The sequence below is a fragment of the Trachypithecus francoisi genome, unplaced genomic scaffold, assembly GCF_009764315.1.
Source record: "Trachypithecus francoisi isolate TF-2019V2 unplaced genomic scaffold, Tfra_2.0 Lachesis_group12, whole genome shotgun sequence".
Classification (NCBI taxonomy): domain Eukaryota; kingdom Metazoa; phylum Chordata; class Mammalia; order Primates; family Cercopithecidae; genus Trachypithecus; species Trachypithecus francoisi.
Genome location: NW_022681457.1, coordinates 11,017,423 through 11,037,521, shown reverse-complemented (window position 1 = coordinate 11,037,521; position 20,099 = coordinate 11,017,423). Strand labels below are relative to the sequence as shown.

The 20,099-nt window shown below is 58.8% G+C and overlaps 3 protein-coding genes across 8 annotated transcripts; all 3 read right to left on the bottom strand.

The window, feature by feature from the left end:
* Positions 1-1,492: 1,492 nt before the first annotated feature.
* CCDC106 (coiled-coil domain containing 106) lies at positions 1,493-6,731 on the bottom strand. 3 transcript variants are annotated; one of them, XM_033224515.1, is made up of 6 exons: positions 6,041-6,731; positions 5,253-5,328; positions 5,022-5,126; positions 4,749-4,925; positions 2,894-3,106; positions 1,493-2,246 (listed from the first exon to the last, which is right to left on the bottom strand). In XM_033224515.1, the coding sequence occupies exons 2-6, from the start codon at positions 5,281-5,283 to the stop codon at positions 1,930-1,932; spliced, it is 843 nt and encodes a 280-aa protein (XP_033080406.1). In that variant the 5' UTR covers positions 5,284-5,328; positions 6,041-6,731; the 3' UTR covers positions 1,493-1,929. The 3 variants fall into 3 exon arrangements, with proteins under 3 accessions (XP_033080406.1, XP_033080407.1, XP_033080408.1); XM_033224516.1 differs by having other exon boundaries at positions 5,253-5,435; positions 6,041-6,103; XM_033224517.1 differs by lacking the exon at positions 5,022-5,126 and having other exon boundaries at positions 6,041-6,168.
* A 1,380-nt stretch (positions 6,732-8,111) lies between these two features.
* ZNF581 (zinc finger protein 581) lies at positions 8,112-18,272 on the bottom strand. 4 transcript variants are annotated; one of them, XM_033224522.1, is made up of 2 exons: positions 18,148-18,272; positions 8,112-9,183 (listed from the first exon to the last, which is right to left on the bottom strand). In XM_033224522.1, the coding sequence occupies exon 2, from the start codon at positions 9,162-9,164 to the stop codon at positions 8,571-8,573; it is 594 nt and encodes a 197-aa protein (XP_033080413.1). In that variant the 5' UTR covers positions 9,165-9,183; positions 18,148-18,272; the 3' UTR covers positions 8,112-8,570. The 4 variants fall into 4 exon arrangements, with proteins under 4 accessions (XP_033080413.1, XP_033080414.1, XP_033080409.1 ...); XM_033224523.1 differs by lacking the exon at positions 18,148-18,272 and adding an exon at positions 9,960-10,182; XM_033224518.1 differs by lacking the exon at positions 18,148-18,272 and adding an exon at positions 9,894-9,944.
* ZNF580 (zinc finger protein 580) lies at positions 10,265-18,256 on the bottom strand. The gene is made up of 2 exons (XM_033224524.1): positions 18,148-18,256; positions 10,265-11,238 (listed from the first exon to the last, which is right to left on the bottom strand). Exons 1-2 carry the CDS (start codon positions 18,184-18,186, stop codon positions 10,708-10,710), a joined length of 570 nt encoding a protein of 189 aa, XP_033080415.1. The 5' UTR covers positions 18,187-18,256; the 3' UTR covers positions 10,265-10,707.
* Positions 18,273-20,099: the final 1,827 nt, after the last annotated feature.

Below are 20,099 nucleotides of genomic sequence, written 5' to 3'. Positions count from 1 at the left end.
CCGACAATTTAATCCGTCGCAGTCTTTGGCTGCTTCCACGGACTTCCTCCGATCTTCTCCGCCGGCCCTGTCCAAGCAATCGGCCACTTCCGACAATCCTAACCGTCCCGGCCTTCGGCTCTTTCCGGAGATTTCCGGAGCTCGCCCTCGGGCCCCTCCTGGGATTAAGCGCGAGTCCAAGTTTCGGCTTTTTCCGGAGATGCCACTTGCTCACTCCGCCGATCAGAGAACTTCGGCTCCTTCCGCCGCCGCTTCGTGAAGGCCTCACTCTCCGGGGACAGCTTCGGCTTTTTTCGTGTGTGCTTCGGCTCCTTCCGGCTTCGGGAACCGAAAAGGGAGGGAGGACGAAGGCGAGGTGGGTCAGGGGAAGGGATACAGAGAAGGGGACGAGGTCCCGGTTCTCGGCACCTGGCTCTCCGGATGGGAAAAGTGAAAGAAAAAAAGGACCGGCCTCGCGGAGGGCCTGAGAAGGTTGCGCGAGACAAAAACAGCAAGAGGGGTGAACGGTGCGCGCGACCGCTGCGGAGGTTGCCAGCGCGGCTTTTTGCGCCTGCGCAGGGTGGAAGCGGCGGGTGAGGGGAAACAGGCTTCTGCGCCTGCGTAAGAGTATGTGGCGCGCTCTCTCACTTCTCCGGTGAGGGAGGTTGCGGGGACCAGGTTTCAGTCCCCATTGCGCGTGCGCGAGATTTTCCCTTCCTAGAGTGAAAGTGCTTAATCTCCAACGGTTAAATCCGGCCACCCTCTTGGTTGTCTTGGCAACCACATCAACGCGCTCCGGCCCGTCCCGTCGCGCAGGCGCAGCAGATGGATGATCGCGCATTACTTCCGGGAGAGGATGATCCGGCGTTACTGCCCCCTGGCGGCCGGACGGAAGTATCCTCCAGACTTGGCCTGGCCGCTAGGTGGCCTCCCCTGCTCGAGGTCATCGAGTCCCGCCTCGCGCCACTCACTGGTCCGCGTAGCCCAGCGGGTAGTGTTCACACTTCTTTTTACTCTTTTTTTTTTTTTTTTTTTTTTTGTGACGGAGACTCTATCGCCCAGGCTAGAGTGCAGTGGCCCGATCTCGGCTCACTGGAACCTCCGCCTGCTGGGTTCAAGCGATTCTCCTGCCCTAGCCTCCCAAGTAGCTGGGACATCTGGCTAATTTTTTGTATTTTTAGTAGAGATGGGGTTTCACTGTGTTAGCCAGGACAGTTTCGATCTCCTGAACTCGTGATCCGCCTGCCTCGGCCTCCCAAAGTGCTGGGATTACAGGCGTGAGCTACCGCGCCCGGCTGTGTCCGCGCTTCTTTTCCAGAGCTCTGCCTCCGAGTTTTCAGGGGCACAGCTGTTTCTCCGTCTCTGCCTCCGGGGTGCTAATTACACCGTCCTAATCGGCCTCCCGCCTGACCGCCCACCCCCTAGGAAGCCCCCGCAACCCCATCACCGTCTTCGGGGCGACGGCCTTCCCCTCCCAGGCACGTCCCCCTCCTAGGAAAAGGCTGAGGCTCAGTTTATTCCAAATTTTCACGTCGTTTTTTAATTTAAATTCTCTGAATAATTTTCTGTCTCACGCGGAGTTGGGGAGGTCTGTCCGGCAATCAGGTGGGCAGCTCCTCCGCGGGGCCGGGGCGGAGACGGGGTCTATATAGTCCCCCACCCGAGGCGGGGGGCACCCTCCTGCCTGGTTGATTTCCAGGACGAAGGGGTCCGGGGAGGACAGCGCTGGCCAGCCCAAGCGGAAGGGGATGCCGGCGTTCGGGAAGGGGCTGCGGCGGGCCCTGGACCGTCGCGCTTGGGGGCCCGGCTAAGGGAGCCCCCAACCCAGGGAGCGAGGAGGAGGGGCAGGGGCGCGGCAGGGAGAGGCGCAGGTCATCCACCGGGGGCCTGGGGAGGGCCGGGGTCCGCGGGGGAGGAAGGCCCGGGCGGAGGCGCGGAGGCGTGGTGCGATCACCGCTTGAAGCGGTAGGTGATGGGCAGCAGCAGCTTGCTCTTCTTGAGCGCCTGCACCTTCTTGAGCGTCTCGTCGTCCAGGGCCAGAAAGCAGCGGCGGGAGTACTCAAGCAGGCGCTCCTTGGAGGGGTCGAACTCGCCCACCTCGGCCAGCTTCTCGGGGGCCACAATGAGCAGCTCGGCGATGGGCGTGGTCAGCGCCACGGTGTTCCTGTCCACGCGGTGGTGCTCGAAGGCCCGCGACATGCTCTTGAGCTTCTGGAAGGTGCCCAGGATCTTCTTGTACCGGCAGAGGACCCCGTCGGCGTCCTTCACTGCGGGGCGGAGACGGGGACGCGGAAGTGAGGAGCAGGGGACAAGAGCGAGGGGCGGACACGGGAAGGGGAATGGCCATGGGAAGGAAGGATCCCAGCGAGCCGAGGCACGGGCGGTGCAGGAGGAGACAGAGAACAACAGGGGAGGAAGGGGGAGAGGAGGGAAGAAGCGCACCCAGTACTTGGACCAGTGGGAAATGGGAAGAGGCAGGCCCAGGAAGGAGGGTGAGGAGAGAAAATGAGCCGAGAGGCCGGCTTCAACCAACGCAGTCCTAGCACCCCCCCACCCCTGCCTCTCCACCACACCCAGCCATCACCCGCGCCTCCCTGCCTCGGGTGAATTCACTTATTCAAGCCTCACCCGCCCTGAGGTAGGTCCTACTGCGCTCCTCATTCTTACCGATGAAGGTGAAGGAGGTGCCCAAAGTGGCCCTGCCCTCGAGGGTTGACCAAAACTTAAAGTAAACCCAGGCCAGGCTCACGCCTCGTAATCCCAGGATGACAAGGGAGGAGGAGGAGACTGAACCCGGTGGGTCTTTCTCCAGCGAGGCTGGAGGGGCTTGGAGAGAAAGGAGGGCCTCTGGGAAGGACACACAGCAATTCAGCAGCCCGGGCCCCTCAGCGCCCGCGCCATGCACCTCACCCACCTCGCTGCCTCTCCCTGGCCTTGGGCTTCCCAAAGCGCCTCCGACTAGCACCTCCCTTCTGCTTCTGCCGCCTCCTCTCGCTGGCGCTGCCTTCTTCGGAGGCTCCGCTGAGGGAGGAGGCTGCTGACTCCGGGTCCGAGGCCTCGCCCCCAGCCCCACCCCGGCTGTCCCCCTCCATCCGCCTGGGCGCAGGCTTCATCCGGCAGTGGTCCTCTGGGGAGAGAGAGACACACACGTGAACTATGGGACCAGACATCCCATCACAGGTGCTGGGACTGAGAGAGGCTGCAGTCCCCAGAACCGGATCCCCCAACCTGGGCTGGTCCCCTAAAGAAACGGACAAGGAGTACAGTAGAGACGCTGGTGGCCGAGTAGAGCCTGCTGGGGTCTGTGGGAGGTAGTAATGGGTGGAGCGTTTTCTCAGAGGCTTCGGTTGGCAAGAGGTCTTGGGGAGGCAGCCGACCAGGGACCTCAGGACCCCTGTGACTATGTGCAGTTCCCATAGGGGAGGGAGAAATTTCTAGGGACTGGGTGGGACCTCCGGAGAGTGGCCTCTGTAAACCCAGGAGGCAGGCAAGGCCTAGGCTGGAGTCGGGGGTTCAGACCCTGAGAGAAATCAGGGGTCCTGGGTCCAGCAGGATGGGTCCCACCTCCATCTAGACAGAGGGAGCTGGCCCGCGGAGGCCCAGACATAGGGTCCTCTAGAAGGCGGGTTAGGAGAGGGGTCTGGTGCCAGGGTCCCCACTGGGAAAGTGCCGAGGCCGCAGGGCCAAACTGTGCAAAGGAGTCAGTCACCCAGGATGGAACCATCAGTGGGAGGAGACAGTGGCAGGCAAGGGCAGTCAGAGGCGGTTTGTTCCAGAGCAGAGGGAAGGCCAGATCCCCAGATGCTGGGCTCCCAGTAACAGAGACACCACGAGACCATAGTCCCCTTGCCCAGGTTTTTGGGGGAAAGGGTTTAATTCACAAAGAGAGACGTGGGAGCTTTTGAGGGGTCTTCCCAGCCAAGGAGCTAGCAAAGCCGAGCTGAGGGTAGGTGGGGCAAAGTGTGGGTTCTCCAGGACATGGGCTGTCTGGCAAAGGGCCTGACCATATGGGGGAAGAGGATGCGGCTGGGGTCCAAAATGTATTAAGCAGGGCACAGGGTCCCACCAGTCAAGAGAAGATGCTAGCTGTGAACTGGCTGGGGCTGGGGGCTGCCATGGGAGCTCTCCCGGCTGCTTCTGGCCATGAATTATAGCAAAGCAAGGTATGTGGGCGGGGACTGCCCGGGAACGTGGGGCAGGGTTTGAGGGACAGCACCTGCTGGTGTCCCCACCCAAAAAGGCCCACAAAGGAAGAGCCTTAATGTCTTTGATGAGCAAGGAGAGCTCATTAACCAAGGATGGGACAGGGTGGGTGGGAAGATGGCCCCTGGTGTCACACAGGGGAGGGGGGGACAGGAGGAGGATCAGGGGCCCCCTGAGGAAACCCGAAGGACTAGGGTGGGCCTCTCGGCCAAAGAGATGAAGGAAGGTCCCCCTAGTAGTCAGAAGACAGGGACTCTCAGGTTCCAGGGTCCTGAAGTCACCATGGGCCGAGGAAGCAGATGCCAGGGCACTGGAGGCTGATGGGATTTGGGGAGCTGAAGGAGAAAGCAGGACAGGCCCCAGTAGACAGTTCATGGGGATGAGGCCCTGGACATCAAGTGAGGAGCAAGCTGGGCCTGGGGGCCCAAAACAGGCAGGGGACTAGCAGAGAGGGCCAACATGGCAGGTCCCACCCAGCCAGGCAAACAGTGGAGCCTTGAGTCTGGGTGAGCGGGTTCCCAGTAGCGGGACAGGGAGGCAGGTGGATCAGAGCACCCCACACATACCTGCCTCCATCCGAGCAGAAGAGATGAATTTGTCCAGCTGGCACCGCAGGAAGTCCCTCTCTTCCTCCAGGTCCTCGATGCGCTTCTGCAGCCAGGAGTTCCTCTCCAGAGCCATGTGCAGCTGGGCCTTGACGCTGTTCATCAAAGCCAGGGCAGGGGACGCAGCCTCCGGAGGCTCTAGGGACACAGCGAGGGTGGGGGACCAGGTCACACCCTGGGACTCAGGGCCTGGCTTCCCAGCCGACTCCAGTCCCTCCCCCGCCCCCGGCTCACCCTGGAAGTTTCCCCGAGAAGGGCTCAGACTGTAAAAGATCTGTGAGTCTAGGTGGGGCGCCTCGTCGAAGGGGATGGAGATCTCGAAGGCCTCATCGTCCTTCACTGGAGAGGAGAGGCCCCGGGTCACCCCAGAGAAGTCCCGGGCCCCTCAGACCACCCCCCAACCACGGCAGCCTGGATCCGAGCGCCCTGGGACCCAGGGTAGGAAAGGGGACCCAGCTTCCTCACTTGTCCGCCTCCGGCTGCTCCGGTCATTCATGGCGTGGCTTCCTGCGGACCCCAGCAGCCGAGGGCCTCAGGGGCACTGGACAGAAACAGCAGCCACAAATGGAGGGACGCGGATGGACTCGAGGGTCCATCCTGGGGGAGGTGAAGTGAGACAGGAAGGACCTTCTGGCCTGGATCTCTGGTCTGAGGGAGGAGGGAGCCCGGACCCCAGGACTGAGGCAAAACACGCCTGGGCTTCAAACTCCTGGGTTCCCAGAGTCAGGGGCAGGGGGCCCAGCCACCGAGGTCCTGGGCGAGAAGTAAGCTGGGGACGTGGGCTCCCGGGTATCGAAGGAAAAGGCAGCTGAAGCCCTAAATTGCTGGGTGCCCCAAGGGGTCGCCTGACAGGGACACCTGGCCTGAAGAGGAAGGACCCTCTCTCATCGCGGGCCACCGCCAGGCCTAAGGAAGAGGCAGGTGCTGAGGGAAACTGCCCCAACTTCCCAGGGTAGGAGGAGGTCCAGCCCGTGCGCGCTGCCCCCCCACCTCCGGGGCCCCACACCCCTCCCCCGCACTCGCGTGGGCGTGCGGACCCTCCCCCGGTGGTGGGGGCTGGGCGCGTGCGCAGTACGGGGAAAGGTCACGCGTGGGGATGCGCCGCCCCCGCCCTTTGTCCCGGGGTGGGAGGGGGAGCAGTCATGGAAAGATCCCGGGGGGAATGCATCAGGGCGGGGGTGCAAATGCGGCCACCATCCCCCGCCCACGGGTGCCCGGGGTCCGAGGGGCCGAGGCCCCCCGCGCTCACCCACCCGCGCGCGGAATCCGGCTCGGGGACCGACGGCGGCGGCGCCCATGCCCGGCGCCAGGGAGCGTCTGCAAAGTGTCACGGGGAGCCGAGGGAAGCGCCCACCCACCCCCGAACAGGCGGGGCGGCAGGGGAGCGAGTCGTGGAACTGAGCGACGGAACGGGTACGGACGCGGGGATTCGCCCAGTCGGGCCAGGCTAGCGCCCGTCGTTGGAGGGTCCCCGGGTCCAGGTGAGGGCCGCCGTTTGCGGCAGCAGCAGAGGGTCTGCACTTGCGTGATAGCCCCTTACAGCACTCCCCCGCCCTTCCCGAAGCTCAGGCAGGGAACGTCACGAAATTCCCATCCTGGAGAGCTGGCGGGCCTCCGGGGGTCCCCGAATTGGGTGGCGGTGGGCCCAGTGGGCCCAGGAGAAGGCAGGAGAGTGTGTGAGACACCGGGAAAGTTGGAGCGAAAGGAGAATCTACTTTTAACGATCTCAGGAACTAGCCAACGGCAGACCCCCCCGAGCTCCCCCACCTCCTACAGCCAGACCCCAAGGTTCTCAGGGATGTGGGGGCCAAAATGGGGGGAGTTACCCCCTCCCGAAAAATGAGGGCCAGGAACACACCACCCCCACCCCCATGTTGGTAATTACGAGCTGGCTTTGGAACAGAGCTAGATTCCAGTCCTGACTGTTCCTGCTCCTCCCCAGCCTGTTAACTCCCCTGTAAAATGGGGAACTTACAAGCCCCTCTACATTTCTTGTGAGGATTCAGTGATGTGACACACAGCTCAGCCCAGCAGCACCTGGCCATAGTCAGGGCTTGGAGAGGCGCGCTGCTGGTATTATTTGAGGTCAGATGGTGGGGTATGATCGCAACCTCTGGGAGGCTCTTTCCTTTCCCACTCTGGGGAGTACGAACGGGAGATGTGTTCTTCCTCCCAAAAAAAAGAGGTCGGAAGAGCAAATGAGGCCTAGCACAGTGCCTGGCACAAACTAGACAGGCAAGAAAAATGAATTAATAAGCAGATGTTTATTTAGCTTCAGGCTCAGCTCCACCTGCGTCTCCTGTTCACCAGAAGCATCCATGCTCTGGACTGTGGCCAGCCCTTAGGAGAGCAAGGTCTTAACCCGATGGAGGGAGAATCTAAACGTGTGCACGGCCTGCAAAGCTGTACCCATGATCCTCCCCTCCCCACTTCACTTTACAGATAAACTGCAGCCTGGTCCAAAAATTCCAAGGGGAGCCACCTGCCCTGGATTAGTCTTTTCCAAACGATACGTTCATGGGTGAAGAATTCAATAGAATAGGATGAAATCAGCATTTTAAAAAAACATTTAGCCGGGCATGGTGGTGCACGCCTGTAATCCCAGCTACTCAGGAGGCTGAGGCAGGAGAATCGCTTGAACCAGGGAGGCGGAGGTTGCAGTGAGCCGAGATTGCACCACTGCTCCAGCCTGGGCGACACAGCGAGACTCCGTCTCAAATAATAATAATGAAAAAAAATCTGCACATACTAAAGGTAACTATGGTAAAGAAACTTTTGTTTCAAGGCCCAGGGTCCTGAGGGAGGCTGAGGTGTGTGGATCACCTGAGGTCAGGAGTTCGAGACCAGCCTGGCCAACGTGGTGAAACCCCATCTCTACTAAAGGTACAAAATTAGCTGGGCCTGGTGGCACACACTTGTAACCCTAATTACTTGGGAGGCTGAAGCAGGAGAATCGCTTGAACCCAGGAGGTGAAGGCTGCAGTGAGCCGAGATCATACCATTACACTCCAGCCTGGGTGATGAGCGAAACTCCATCTAAAAAAAATAAAAAAAAAAAGGAAGGAAACTTGGTTCACATATATTTTGCGTATCTGTGTACTCTATTGCCATATAAAATGTGTTTGTGATAGGAGGTTGTGGTTTTAAAATTGTTTCAGTTTAAAAACATTCTTCCCAGATGACCCAGGTCTTCAGGAGCTGAGGAGGGGATGAACCCAAGGTGGGCCAACCTTCCCATTCCCCAGCCAGGCAAGCTGAGGTCTCCCTGCTGGGCAGCCACCAAAGACGGTCTGAGATGCTGTCTCTAAAAACAAACCTCGAGTGTTCAGGGTGGGAAACGCGTTTATTGTTTGATTGGTCTCAGGCCTGGCTGGGGAGTGGAAGGCAGGACTGGGGTCCCTTCCCCAACAACTGCACAGAAGCCTCAGGAAGATGGCACAGATTCCTGATGACCCACAGCCATCTTTTATGAGGCCAGAGACTTTACACACGACACTCCCCATCCCCATCCAGTCGAGGCTCTGCCATGGAACAGCTGGTATCTTTAGGCTAGAGGACTCCATTTTGTGTAGGGGCTCATTCCCATCTCAGCTCCAAAACACGGAGGACCTGAAGATTACTCACGGATTCCTCCTTCAGGCAGGGCTCTGCCTTGGAGATGCGGCTGCTCTGTGTCTGTGTCCAGGGCCCTGCACACCAGCCTCGGGCTCTCACCAGGTGTCTGGACAGGAGTCCAGGCTCCCTGCAAAGTCCTGTGGTACCTGGGGCACCCGGCAGCCCGGCTCATGGATGCTTCCACCGCGTGTGTTTCTGCAGTGTGTTCTGCTCCATAAAGCGGCGAGGGCAGTGTGGACACTGAAACGGGCGTTCCCCAGAGTGCACCCGGCTGTGCTGGGCCAGCTCACCCGCATCCCGGAAGCGGCGAGGGCAGAGCGGGCAGCCGTGGGGCCGCCCACCACCCGCCAGGTGAATGGAATGGTGCCGTGCCAAGTGGCTGGCGCGCTTGAATGCCTTCCCACAGATGTCGCACTCGAAGGGCTTTACCTCCGAGTGGGTGATGCTGTGTCGCTGAAGGTAGGACATGTATTCGAAGACCCTTGAGCACACGGGGCAGCTGTAGCACTTTTTCTGGCCTGAAGCCCCATTGGCCCCTGGCTCCCTCTGTGACTCCTCGTCCACCAGCACTGTGTAGGGGACACCCTGAGTGTCAATGAGCAGGTAGTGGTTGGGCCTTGGAGGAGATGAAGCCTGGGGAGATCCGATGGAGGAGGAAGGTCCAGGTTCTGGGGAGCGGCATGTCCGACGGGGAGGGCCCTCCATGGTCTCAACGGAGGAAAACGCCAGAGGCTGAGGGCAGGGGGATGGCAGCACCAGCATCCGGAGGGCTGGCTGAGGCCTGGTGGATGGGAGATGGGGTAAGAAGGTTATATAGAGAAAGGCAGCTCAGCACTGCAGGCTCCATCCTTTTCCCTCCCTATAAACGGCCCAGGACCTCCGCATCCTGCTGCCCTCAGTCCCTCTTCTCCAGTCCCACTCACAGCTGGACTCTGTGACCCCCTAAAAGGTCCCCAGGGTTTCCCTCCTTGGAAAAGCTCTCCTAGCCTCGGTGCTCCGCCACACACTGTCCTCACAGGATCTTTTGACCTGCTCTGCACAACCTGGACCTCGCTCTAACTTTCCCCTTTGTGGCCTCCCAGGTCAGTGGGTGCCCCACCCCGCAGGCCTCCAGGCCTCTCCCTCCCCTCCTTCTAGCCCTTTCCAGGGTCTGCGTGTTGGCTCGTCCTACATACTCAAGCCTTTCCTGACCCCCTCCATACAAGCCAAACCTATTAACAGGGGCTCCGACGTTAGGACCCCCAGGTCCTGGCCTCTCTCCAGCGACATGTCTGAACGACTCCGTGCTCCCACCCGTCCACCCACCTCAGGTTCTCTCTAGTGCTCGCCCGGCCACCACCAGGCTCGTTCTAGGTCCCAGCGCTCTCCGGGGTTCCACCCCCAGGGCCACAGCCCTCGCTTTCTGGGCCTTTCTGTGTAAGTTCTCGCCCCCTGCAAGCTCCAGAAGAGCCTCCTCCGGCGCCTGCCCCACTCCCGCCCCGGCCCAGGTACCCTCCACGCGGTCCGGCCCCTCCTGCCGCCCGCTCCCAGCCCCCTCCTTCCTCCCGGCCCCCGTACCCAGTGCAGCAGCCTCTCAGGTCCGGGCGACTCCAAGCGGCCCCGGGCTACCCTCGCAGTTGCAGGCGGCGGCGGCAAGGGGACCTCTGGGTGTGCCCCAGGAGCTGGCGGCGCCGGCCGAAAGAGAGAAGCCGAAGGGAGAGGAAAGGGTCTAGGAAAGGAAGGTGGGGGCGGGGCGCCCGGGCCGTCGCGAAACGGCTCCGGCCAGAAACACACACCGAGAGAAAAAGTACCCAAGCGAGGAAGATCCGGTCTCCACCCCCCAGCCCCCAACGCGCACGCACACGCAAGGAAGAACTTGAAAATGAAGTGCGGAATGTTTATTGAGCAAAGGGTAGGGGGCATGGGCGGAAGGGGGGTAGATACAGAAATGAACCAGACCGTGCCCGTGCTCTTTATCATCTCTTCCCCACAGACAACCACCGGTTCACCGCTCCAGAGAGCAGAAAACCAAGGTTTAGAGAGGTCATGTCACTTGCAAAGGCTCACATAGCACAGCTGGACCGGAACCCAGTTCCGACTGGTTCCCAGGCCCAGGGAGGGGCAACGACTTTGGTCTACATCACACAGCTAGAAAGGGGGTAAGGAAGGAATGATGCTCGTCCTTTTGGAAGGTGGGGAAACTGAGGCCCAGGGTAAGGCAGTAACCTCAGCGGAGCCAGGGAGTGTGTGTGGGAGTGAGTGACGCTGTGTGGGTCAGACTTCGTGGCCCTGAGAGGGGCAGGGCAGCTCAAGCCGGATCTCGAGCTTAGTGGAGGCGCACGTGCTGCGCCAGCTCCGCTGGGTCTTGGAAGCGGCGTGGGCAGAGCGGGCAGGTGTGCGGCGGCCCGGCGCGGGCGCGGTGCGTGGCGCGATGCCGCGACAGGTGGCTGGAGCGCTTGAAGGCCTTGCCGCAGGCGCCGCACGTGAAGGGCTTGAGGTCCGAGTGCGACACGCGGTGGCTCTGCAGCCGCAGAGGGCTGGCAAAGACACGGGCGCACTCCGGGCAGCTGTAGCCCTTGCGAGGGCCGGGCTCTCCTGGGGGCGCCTCGCGCTGGGGCGGGCCCCGGGGCTCCTCCTCCAGCTGCACCGTGTATGTGTAGGGGACCCCATTGGCGTCGATGAGGAGGTGGCGGCCCAGCCGCGGGGGTCTGGGCCCCGCCGCCGAGGAAGGAGAGGAGGAAGGGCCTTCCGCCTTGGGGAAAGGGGGAGCCTTGGGGGGCGGTGGGTCCATGGCCTCCGGAGAGGAGGACCGAGGGTGGGGTGGCCGCGGCGGCAGCAGCAGCATCTGGAGCGGCAGCTGGGAGCGGCGGAGGGGAGATTAGTTAAAATTGCCACTTCCTTTTAGGAAAAGCTTCCTAAAATGGAAAGCGTCCCCACTATCGCTGCTTGTTACCCTTTGTGCGCCACTGACCACCTCCCCAGCAAAATAACAGCTCACTCCAGCCCAGCTCTCCCACGTTCCATCAAGCTGCCTCGGAGAGGACATCCAGTTGAGCTCTGCAAAACCCCGCCACCACTTGCCACTCCTGGATCCACCTCTCAGCACCCAGGTCAGGTCTGAGGGCGTAGTCCCCCGACTTTTCTTCCCTTTTCTTCTCTCAACCCACCCCTGCAATCAATCCCTAAATCTGTTTACCTCTTTACATCTCACACCCCGGCCCTGCTGATCACCGAGATTTCTCTAATCTGTGGTTTCTTCTTTCCCTGTTGCCCAGCCCCAGTTCAGGTTGCTTCCCCTCCCTCTGCCGCACCCCCCCTCCATCCAGCCCCCGCATCCGCCTCCAGGCCCTGCTGGGGCTCCATCCCCACTACATGCCGCAGGGCCGCCCCATCTTCATATTCCGTGGCCTCCCTCACTTCCTCTCTAGGTACCTCCCCAGAGCCCCACTAACCCAGTTCCCCACATTTCACTCGGGCCTTTCCATCCTGTTCCTACACTTAGCACCTCGAAGTCTAGCCACCGCTACCCACTACGGAACCCATCGTCTCACTACATCTATACACCCCAAGATGACTCAAATGCCTTCCTTCTGTATACCCCGCCCTCCCAACCTGGCTACCTGCTACGTTCTCCCCAAGGGCCCCCTTTTCTCCCCCGCCCCTATATATGGCGGTGATATCGTTACTTCTTTCTGTACCCACCAGGGGCCTTCTCCCAAACCCCGTTATGCACACCAGGCCCCGGGACTCCGCTTCCCACAGCACCGCTCCCAAGCCCACTTCCCCCCCTTTCTGTGTACATCTGGCATCTCTCCTTCTCCTCTTCACCTCTTCCAGGAGCCCCATCCCTCTCCCTGTTACACACAGCACGGCCCCCGCCCGTTCTTTTGCTCTACTCCCCTTGTTTCTGGGAACCCCAGCGTTTTCGCCCCCATCCCGCTACACACCGCCCCGCGCCGCCCGGCCCCGGGGCCCCTCCTATTCCCCTCACTTCCCCAAGGAGCCTTGGCGCCTCGACTGCCCCTCCCGTCCCTCCGCCCGACCCTGCCGCTCCCCACCCCCATCCCCATCCCGGGTGGCTCCAGCGCACTCCCCCAGCCTGCCCGGCCTCGGCGTCGTCCCGGGGCCAGGCTCCTCCCTCCATCCCGGCCCCCGTACCCCGTGCGGCGGCCTGTCGGGTCCGGAGGAGCGGGCCGAGGTCCCGGGCGGCCCCGGGCTTCCCCTGGCGAGGGCCGGCGGCGGAACCGAGACTTCCGGGCAGCTCCGGGCCGGCGGCGCCGGGGACGCGGGGACTGGGGGCGCGGGGGTGCAAGGGGTTGGCTGCGTCCCTGGGAAAAGGCGCCGGCCGGAAGCGCGCGAGCCCCGTGCGGAGGTTCCGCCGCCTGGAGCCGGCGCTCCCACCCCTCGGCTCTGCGGAGCGCCCTGCGGGGAGGGGACCCGAGGCGCGGGGCACGCTGAAGACGCCCGCCCCCGGCGTCCCCGCTCCCCTCCCACCTCCGGACTGGAACAATTCCGCGACTTGACAAGAGATCGGCCAATAAACCGAGAGTAAGCAAAGTTATGTCTTTGCCCGAAGGCCCACAAGGGTTTGTCCTCTTTCCACTGGGCCGTCGCTGTCTGCTCGGCCGTGGCCACCCACCGAGGTAGAGGGCGGGAGAAGGGATGTTCCTGCCGGCTGAGCAAATGTGGACACCGAGGTCCAGAGGCCAGCCATTGGCTCCGATGTGGCCGGGCCGTGATTCTCCACCCAGCAAATGGGGAGACCGAGGCCCGGAGAAAGCCAGATGCTGCCAGATAGTTGGGGAAGGTGTGTTCTTCCCACAGGGCACATGCGGGAACCCAGGCCCACAGAGGGCCAGACGGCTACATGCGCAGGTGGGGAGGTGTGGTATTTCCAGAAGGCACATGGGGACACCGAGGCGCAGCGAAGGCCAGGCCTTGCCAGATGCGGAGGTGGGAAAGGCTGGCACTGCCCACGGGGCCCACTAGAAGCCTGAAACGGGCTCGCGGGCTGCGCCAGGTCCCGGGGCACTTGAGGCCCGCGCGCTGGCTGCGCATGCGAAGGACTCCGGCGTCGAAAGCAACGCGCGGTGGCGCTGCAGCTGCACTGGAGAGCTGCACACGCGGCAGCTGCAGCTCCTCCTCCAGCCACGTGGCGCCGCGGCCTCGCAGGAGGGCGGCAGCAGCAGCATCTGCAGGTGCAGCTGGGAGTGGGGGAAAGAAGAGGAGTAACAGTTGCAGCGAGCCCCAGGACCCTGGGGGTGCCACAGCTACGTCCTAGAGCACTGTCCATCAGAACTTTCTGCAATGGTACAAAGTTCTATGACGGTTACTAGCCACGTGGGACTCTTACACTCTTGAAATGTGGCTGATCAGAGGACCTGAATTTTAAATTGTATTAAATTTCCAATAATCAGCACGGTGGCTCACGCCTGTAACCCCAGCACTTTCAGAGGCCATGGCGGGCAGATCACCTGACGTCAGGAGTTCGAGACCAGCCTGGCCAACATGGTGAAACTCCGTCTCTACTAAAAATACAAAAATTAGCCGGGCGTAGTGGTGCCCCCCCTTCAGTCCCAGCTACTTGGGAGGCTGAGGCAGGAGAATCGCTTGAACCTAGGAGGTGGAGGTTGCAGTGTGCCAAGAGGGAGACTCTCAAAAAAATAATTTCCCCCCATAATCAAAATATAAGCCACATGTGGCTCCTGCCTTATGGAACAACTCCAGAGACCGCCATCAACCAGTTGTAAACTGGAGGCCCGAGGGCCCAAAAGGCCTCACAGTTATATTTGGTTTGGAACACTGGGTACTTTTTAAACATTTTACTGGGTGGTATGTATATTTTTTGAGACAGAGTCTCACTCTGTCACCCACGCTGGAGTGCAGTGGCATGCTTCTGGCTCACTGCACCCTCAACCTCCCAGGTGCAAGTGATCCTTTTCCACTTCAGTCTCCTAAGCAGCTGGGACTACAGGCATGAGCCACCACACATTTTGAGCCAGACCACTCTTTGTTGTGGGGGACCATCCTGTGCACCGTAGGGTGTTGAGCAGCATCATTGGCTCCACCCACCAGATGCCAGTAGCACCCTTCCCCAACCCCCAGTTGTGACAACCCAAAATGTCTCTAGACATTGCCCGTGTCCCCTGGGGGCAACATTGCTCCTGGTTGAGAACCCCTGGTTTACTCGGACAATTACCCCACTTGAGTCTCTTGCCCAGATCCCTGATACGGTTACAATGTTTGTCCCCTCCAAATTTTTTTTTTTTTCTTTTTGGAGATGGGAATCTTGCTCTGTCGCCCAGGCTAAAGTGCAGTGGTACAATTCTAGGCTCAATGCAACCTCCAACTCCCGGGCTCAGTCGATTCTTCTGCCTCAGTCTCCCAAATAGCTGAGATTACAGGCATGCACCACCACTCCCCGCTAATTTTGTATTTTTGGTAGAGACGAGGTTTCACCATATTGGCCACCTGGTCTCCAACTCCTGACCTCAGGTGATCCACCCGCCTCGGCCTCCCAAAGTGCTGGGACAACAGGGTTGAGCCACTGCACCTGGCCTCCTCCAAATCTCATGTTGAAATGTAATCCCCAATGTTGGAGATGGGGCTTGGTGGGAGGCATTTCGATCATGGGGGTGGATCCTTCATGAATGGCTTGGTGCCATCCTTGAGGTAATGACTGAGATCACGCTGAGTTCACAAGATCTAGTTGTTTAAAAGAGCATGTCAGGCCGGATGCAGTGGCTCACACCTGTAATCCCAACACTTTGGGAGGGTGAGGCAGGCGGATCATGAGGTCAAGAATTCGAGACCATCCTGGCCAACACCGTGTAACCCCATCTCTACTAAAAATACAAAAACTAGCTGGGTATGGTGGCGAGCGCCTGTAGTCCCAGCTACTCAGGAGGCTGAGGCAGGACAATCGCCTGAACCTGGGATGCAGAAGTTGCAGTGAAGCAAGATTGTACCACTGCACACCACCCTGGCAACAAAGCAAGACTCCATCTTAAAAAAAAAAAAAAAAGTGGCCGGGCGCGGTGGCTCAAGCCTGTAATCCCAGCACTTTGGGAGGCCGAGACGGGCAGATCACGAGGTCAGGAGATCAAGACCATCCTGGCTAACATGGTGAAACCCCGTCTCTACTAAAAATACAAAAACTAGCCGGGTGAGGTGGCGGGCGCCTGTAGTCCCAGCTACTTGGGAGGCTGAGGCAGGAGAATGGCGTAAACCCGGAGGCGGAGCTTGCAGTGAGCTGAGATCCGGCCACTGCACTCCAGCCTGGGCAACAGAGCGAGACTCCGTCTCAAAAAAAAAAAAAAAAAACCTTTCACCTCTCACCAGTCTTTTCCCCCCACCATGTAATATGCCAACCACCCCTTTACCTTCCACCATGATTGTAAGCTTCCTGAAGCCCTTGCCAGAAACAGCTGCCAGGACCACACATCCTGTACAGCCTGCAGAACCATGAGCCAATTAAACCTCTTTTCTTTATAAATTACCCAGCCTCAAGTATTCACTCATAGAGACGCAATGAAACTAACACAATCCCTCTCTTGAGTTTCAGACCATGTAACTATTGGCATTGTAGTGGCCACAACCCCCACCCCCACTGTTGTCCCCGGAAATAATGACAACAATAACCACCATTTATTGAGCCCTCACGCGGGAACAGCCATTGCTAAATGCACAGCATCCTCAGGGCAGAGTTACAAGGAAAGTACCATGAGGATCCCTGTTTTACAGATGAGGGAAGCAGAGCTCAAAGAGATGGTGTGATTGGCCTGAGGTCACATACCCGCAAGCGGGATGGCCAGGACAGCACCTGCCTCTGCCCGCACCAGGTCAGTGCACATGACCCCTGTCAGCAAGCCACACATTTCCCTGTAATCCCACCGTCCCCGCTGCCACCCCAGCGCCAACCACCACCAATAAGCCCCAGCCTATAGCAGCAGCAGCCTCCCCCGCCATCACTCTCCCTCCCCTCTCGTTTTTTTGTTGCTGTTTCTTTTTTCAGACAGAGTCTCGCTCTGTCACCCAGGCTGGAGTGCACCGGTGCAATCTCGGCTCACTGCAGCCTCCACCTCCCAGGTTCAAGCAATTCTCCCACCTCAGCCTCCTGAGTAGCTGGGATTACAGGCATGCACCACCACAGCCGGCTACTTTTTTGTAATTTTAGAAGAGACAGGGTTTCACCGTGTTGCCCAGACTGGTCTCCAACTCCTGGCCTCGAGCATCCACCCGCCTCAGTCTCCCAAAGTCCTGGGATTATAGGCGTAAGCCATCATGCCTGGCCTTCTCCCTCCCTTCCCTGTGGCAATTTCCAAGTGATTTTTTAAGCTCATAGAATCATTCCCTGACTTAAAACCTTCCCTTCTGAGACTGAGCAACATATTGAGACCCTATCTCTCCAAAAAAGTAATACTAATTAGGCAGAGGTGGTGGTGCCTGCCTACAGTCCCAACTACCCAGGAAGCTGAGACAGGAGGACTGCCTGAGTCCAGGAGTTACAGAATGCAGTGCATTATTATCTAAACCTTTCCTTCTGCCCTTAGAGTAAACCTAGACACTGCAAGGCCCCGCAGAGACTGCCCCCGCGGCTGCCTTCCCTTCTGGGCATCATGGTGCTGCCTCTCCCTTGCCTGATGCACCAGCCTCTCCCATCTGGAGAGCCTTTGTGCTTGCTCTTCCTCTCTCTGTGATGTTCCTTTCAGCCTCTCACAAGAGTGGCTCCTTCCTGGCCTTCAAATTTCAGCTCACAGGACACCTGGTCATAGCAGCCTTTAGTGACCGTGTTAGCTCGAGGTGCCCTGCTCGGTGTCCTCCGCCTGTTCATTTCCTTCACATCCCATGGCACGATCCATCATGGCCTCATTGATCTACTGCCTGCTGTGTGACTGCCTGCCTTCCCTACTCTCCAAGGCCCAGCACCATCCTGGTCAATATTCTACCCTCAGAATCTATCAAAGGTCTCAGGAAAGGGTAGGGAATCAATTCGATATTGGTTGAATAAATGAATGAATTTGATCGCCCCATCCAAAAGTCAAGCATTACCTCCCTACCCAGCTCCCCAACAAAGGGAACCCCTGCTCACCCCCAAGACATGATCATGGGGAAGCCACGCCATCTAAACAAAATTGTCACACCATCTAGAACTTTGAACGTCCCCATTTCCTCCCACTCCCTCACTCCCCAAAGTCAGACAAGCACCAAGTTCCATCACCTCCACCCCCTGAGGGCACTCCCCTTCCTTCTCCCTGGTACCCTGGCCTCCAGTTCCTCTCCCACACTGGCCTGACCTCGACAGGTTCTTCTCACAGCTGTGTTGAATGCAACTTCAGCACCGTGCGTAACATTCTCCTGGCCCCCTTTACTCTCAGGACCAAGTCCGAGTTTCTCAGCCTAGAATCTGAGACCCTTTGTGAGGTGGCCCAGCCACTTCCCCACCTCACTTCTCATTCCTGTGCTCCAACCACACATGGCATCTCACAGGCCCCTGACCAGACCGTGAATTTACACAGCTCCACACGCAACAGCTTATGTGTTTTCCTCGCCCTGAGAATTCTTCTGCTTTACTGGCAGCCTTCTCCTTAGCCTTCTGGAATCATGTATTCTGACCTCTCAAGTTGGCTAGGTGTCACCTATATGCCCTGCTCACCAGTCCACCAGCTCCTCTCTTAAAATCCTCCCTACAGTATAAGCCCCTCAGCCTGGCATGAAAGGCCCAACCTGACCTCAGCCACCTTTCCCACCCTTGCCCTCACCCAACCTGGTCCAGACAGCTGCAGCGAATCATTGACTTCTCCATTTACACCTCAAATCTTGGGCCACTGTGACTGATTACCCATGTCCCCAAACTTCAGTTCTCACTGCATCTTCATATCCAGGGTCTCGATGAATCCTCTCAACGGTCCAGCGAGGCTGGCAAACAGATGCACTCCACAGCGCAGAGGGAGCAGAGGCCACTCAGATCTCCGGCCGGAGTGACCGAGTGACCCCCGCTCCAGCACCCTCACCTCCCTCTGGCTGCCCAGACCCTCCCCAGCCTGCAGTCTGGGTCCTGCCTCCTTCAGGAACCTTTTCTTGGCCACCCCCTCTTCTCAAGGTCCACTATTCATCTCACTTTGCCTTCCCATGGGAAAGAGCCCCTTCACCCCTCGGGAAATACAGTGATTCCCAGGCCTGTGCCTCTCGGGCAACTGGATCCAAGCCCACTCACTCCCAAGGCTTTCTGCCCTCCCCTTCCTATACCTCGTCCCCTGGTCTCCGCAGCCCCTCCCCAAGCCTCCTTCGCAGGGCCTCTCAGTTTCCAATGCCCACTGCCCTGGGGACCACTCTGTCCCACACCCCAAATCCCTCACTTGGACAGGACTCTTAATGCCGTCACTGCGGAACCTCCTCACTCCCCGCAGTCCGGCCCGGTCTCCCTAGCCCTACGCAGCAAACTTTCACGTCCGGAAGTGACCGCAGGGACGACTTCCGGGATACTCCGACTTCTCCGGCAGCTTCCGGATTCGGAGAGCAGCAGGAAAGCACTCCGTCCGGAAACGCACCCACAAGAGAAAGGTTCCTGCATCGCGTAGCTTGCTACTCCACACACACTACACGAAAGTTAAAATGAAATCACTATTTGGCGCCGTGCCGGATGCTGAGGGAGGAAATACAACAGAGATGGCTTTTGTCAAAAAAAAAAAAAAAGGACTTTTCTTTTTTCTTTTTTTTTTTTTGAGACGGAGTCACGCTCTGTTACCCAGGCTGGAGTACAGGAGTTCACCGGAGTGATCTCGGCTCGCTGCAACCCCCGCATCTCGAGGTTCAAGCTATTCTCTTGCCTCAGCCTCCCGACTAGCTGAGATTGCAGGCGTCCGCCACTACGCCCGGCTGATTTTTTTGTATTTTTAGTAGACACGGGGTTTCACCATGTTGGCCAGGCTGGTCTCGAACTCCTGACTTTGTGATTCGCCTGCCTCAGCCTCCCAAAGTGTTGGAATTACAGGCGTGAGCCACCGCGCCCAGCTAGAAAAGGACTTTCCTTAAAAAGTCACTTTATCCTTCTGGGCTCGAGAAGGAGCCAGTCTTTCTACAAAGGGAAAGACTATACAATAGAAAAAACTTTCTTCCTCCTTTCCTTTGTCCCCCAGGGCTACTGAGCCAAGGAAACACTTTCATTTATTCCTATTTATTTATTTATTTATTTATTTATTTTGAGACAGGGTCTCACTTTGTCGCCCAGGCTAGAGTGCAGTGGCGCGATCTTGGCTCACTGCAACCTCCACCTCCCGGGTTCAAGTGATTATCCTGCCTCAGCCTCCCGAGTAGCTGGGATTACAGGTGCCCGCCACCACGCGCAGCTAATTTTTGTACTTTTAGTAGAGATGGGGGTTTCACCATGTTGTCCAGGCTGGTCTTGAACTCCTGACCTCAAGTGATCCACCTTCCTCAACAATGATTGAGCTCATCGTTTTTGTTCTGTACCTGGGAAGATAAGCATTATCAGTGTGAAATCAAACAGACTTTAGTTTTAGGAACTAGACTTAGATTGCAGACCTAAAGTTACAAGGGACATGTTCTTTATTATTATTATTATTATTATTATTATTATTATTTGAGACAGAGTCACTCTGTCATCCACACTGGAGTGCAGTGGCGCCATTTTGGCTCACTGGAACCTCCAGCTCCCAGGTTCAAGCGATTCTCCTGCCTGGGCCTACCCAAGTAGCT

What these genes read in the sequence shown, in the direction of transcription:
- CCDC106 (XM_033224515.1), bottom strand. Translation starts at nt 5,283, where the DNA reads ATGAATGACCGGAGCAGCCGGAGGCGGACAA. An exon ending in GAGCAGCCGGAGGCGGACAA is followed by an intron (nt 5,127 to 5,252) that starts GTGAGGAAGCTG and finishes TCTCCTCTCCAG; the next exon opens with TGAAGGACGATGAGGCCTTC. An exon ending in TTCTCGGGGAAACTTCCAGG is followed by an intron (nt 4,926 to 5,021) that starts GTGAGCCGGGGG and finishes CTGTGTCCCTAG; the next exon opens with AGCCTCCGGAGGCTGCGTCC.
- ZNF581 (XM_033224522.1), bottom strand. Translation starts at nt 9,164, where the DNA reads ATGCTGGTGCTGCCATCCCCCTGCCCTCAGCCTCTGGCGTTTTCCTCC.
- ZNF580 (XM_033224524.1), bottom strand. Translation starts at nt 18,186, where the DNA reads ATGGAGAAGTCAATGATTCGCTGCAGCTGTCTGGACCAG. An exon ending in GCTGCAGCTGTCTGGACCAG is followed by an intron (nt 11,239 to 18,147) that starts GTTGGGTGAGGG and finishes CGCCGCTCCCAG; the next exon opens with CTGCCGCTCCAGATGCTGCT.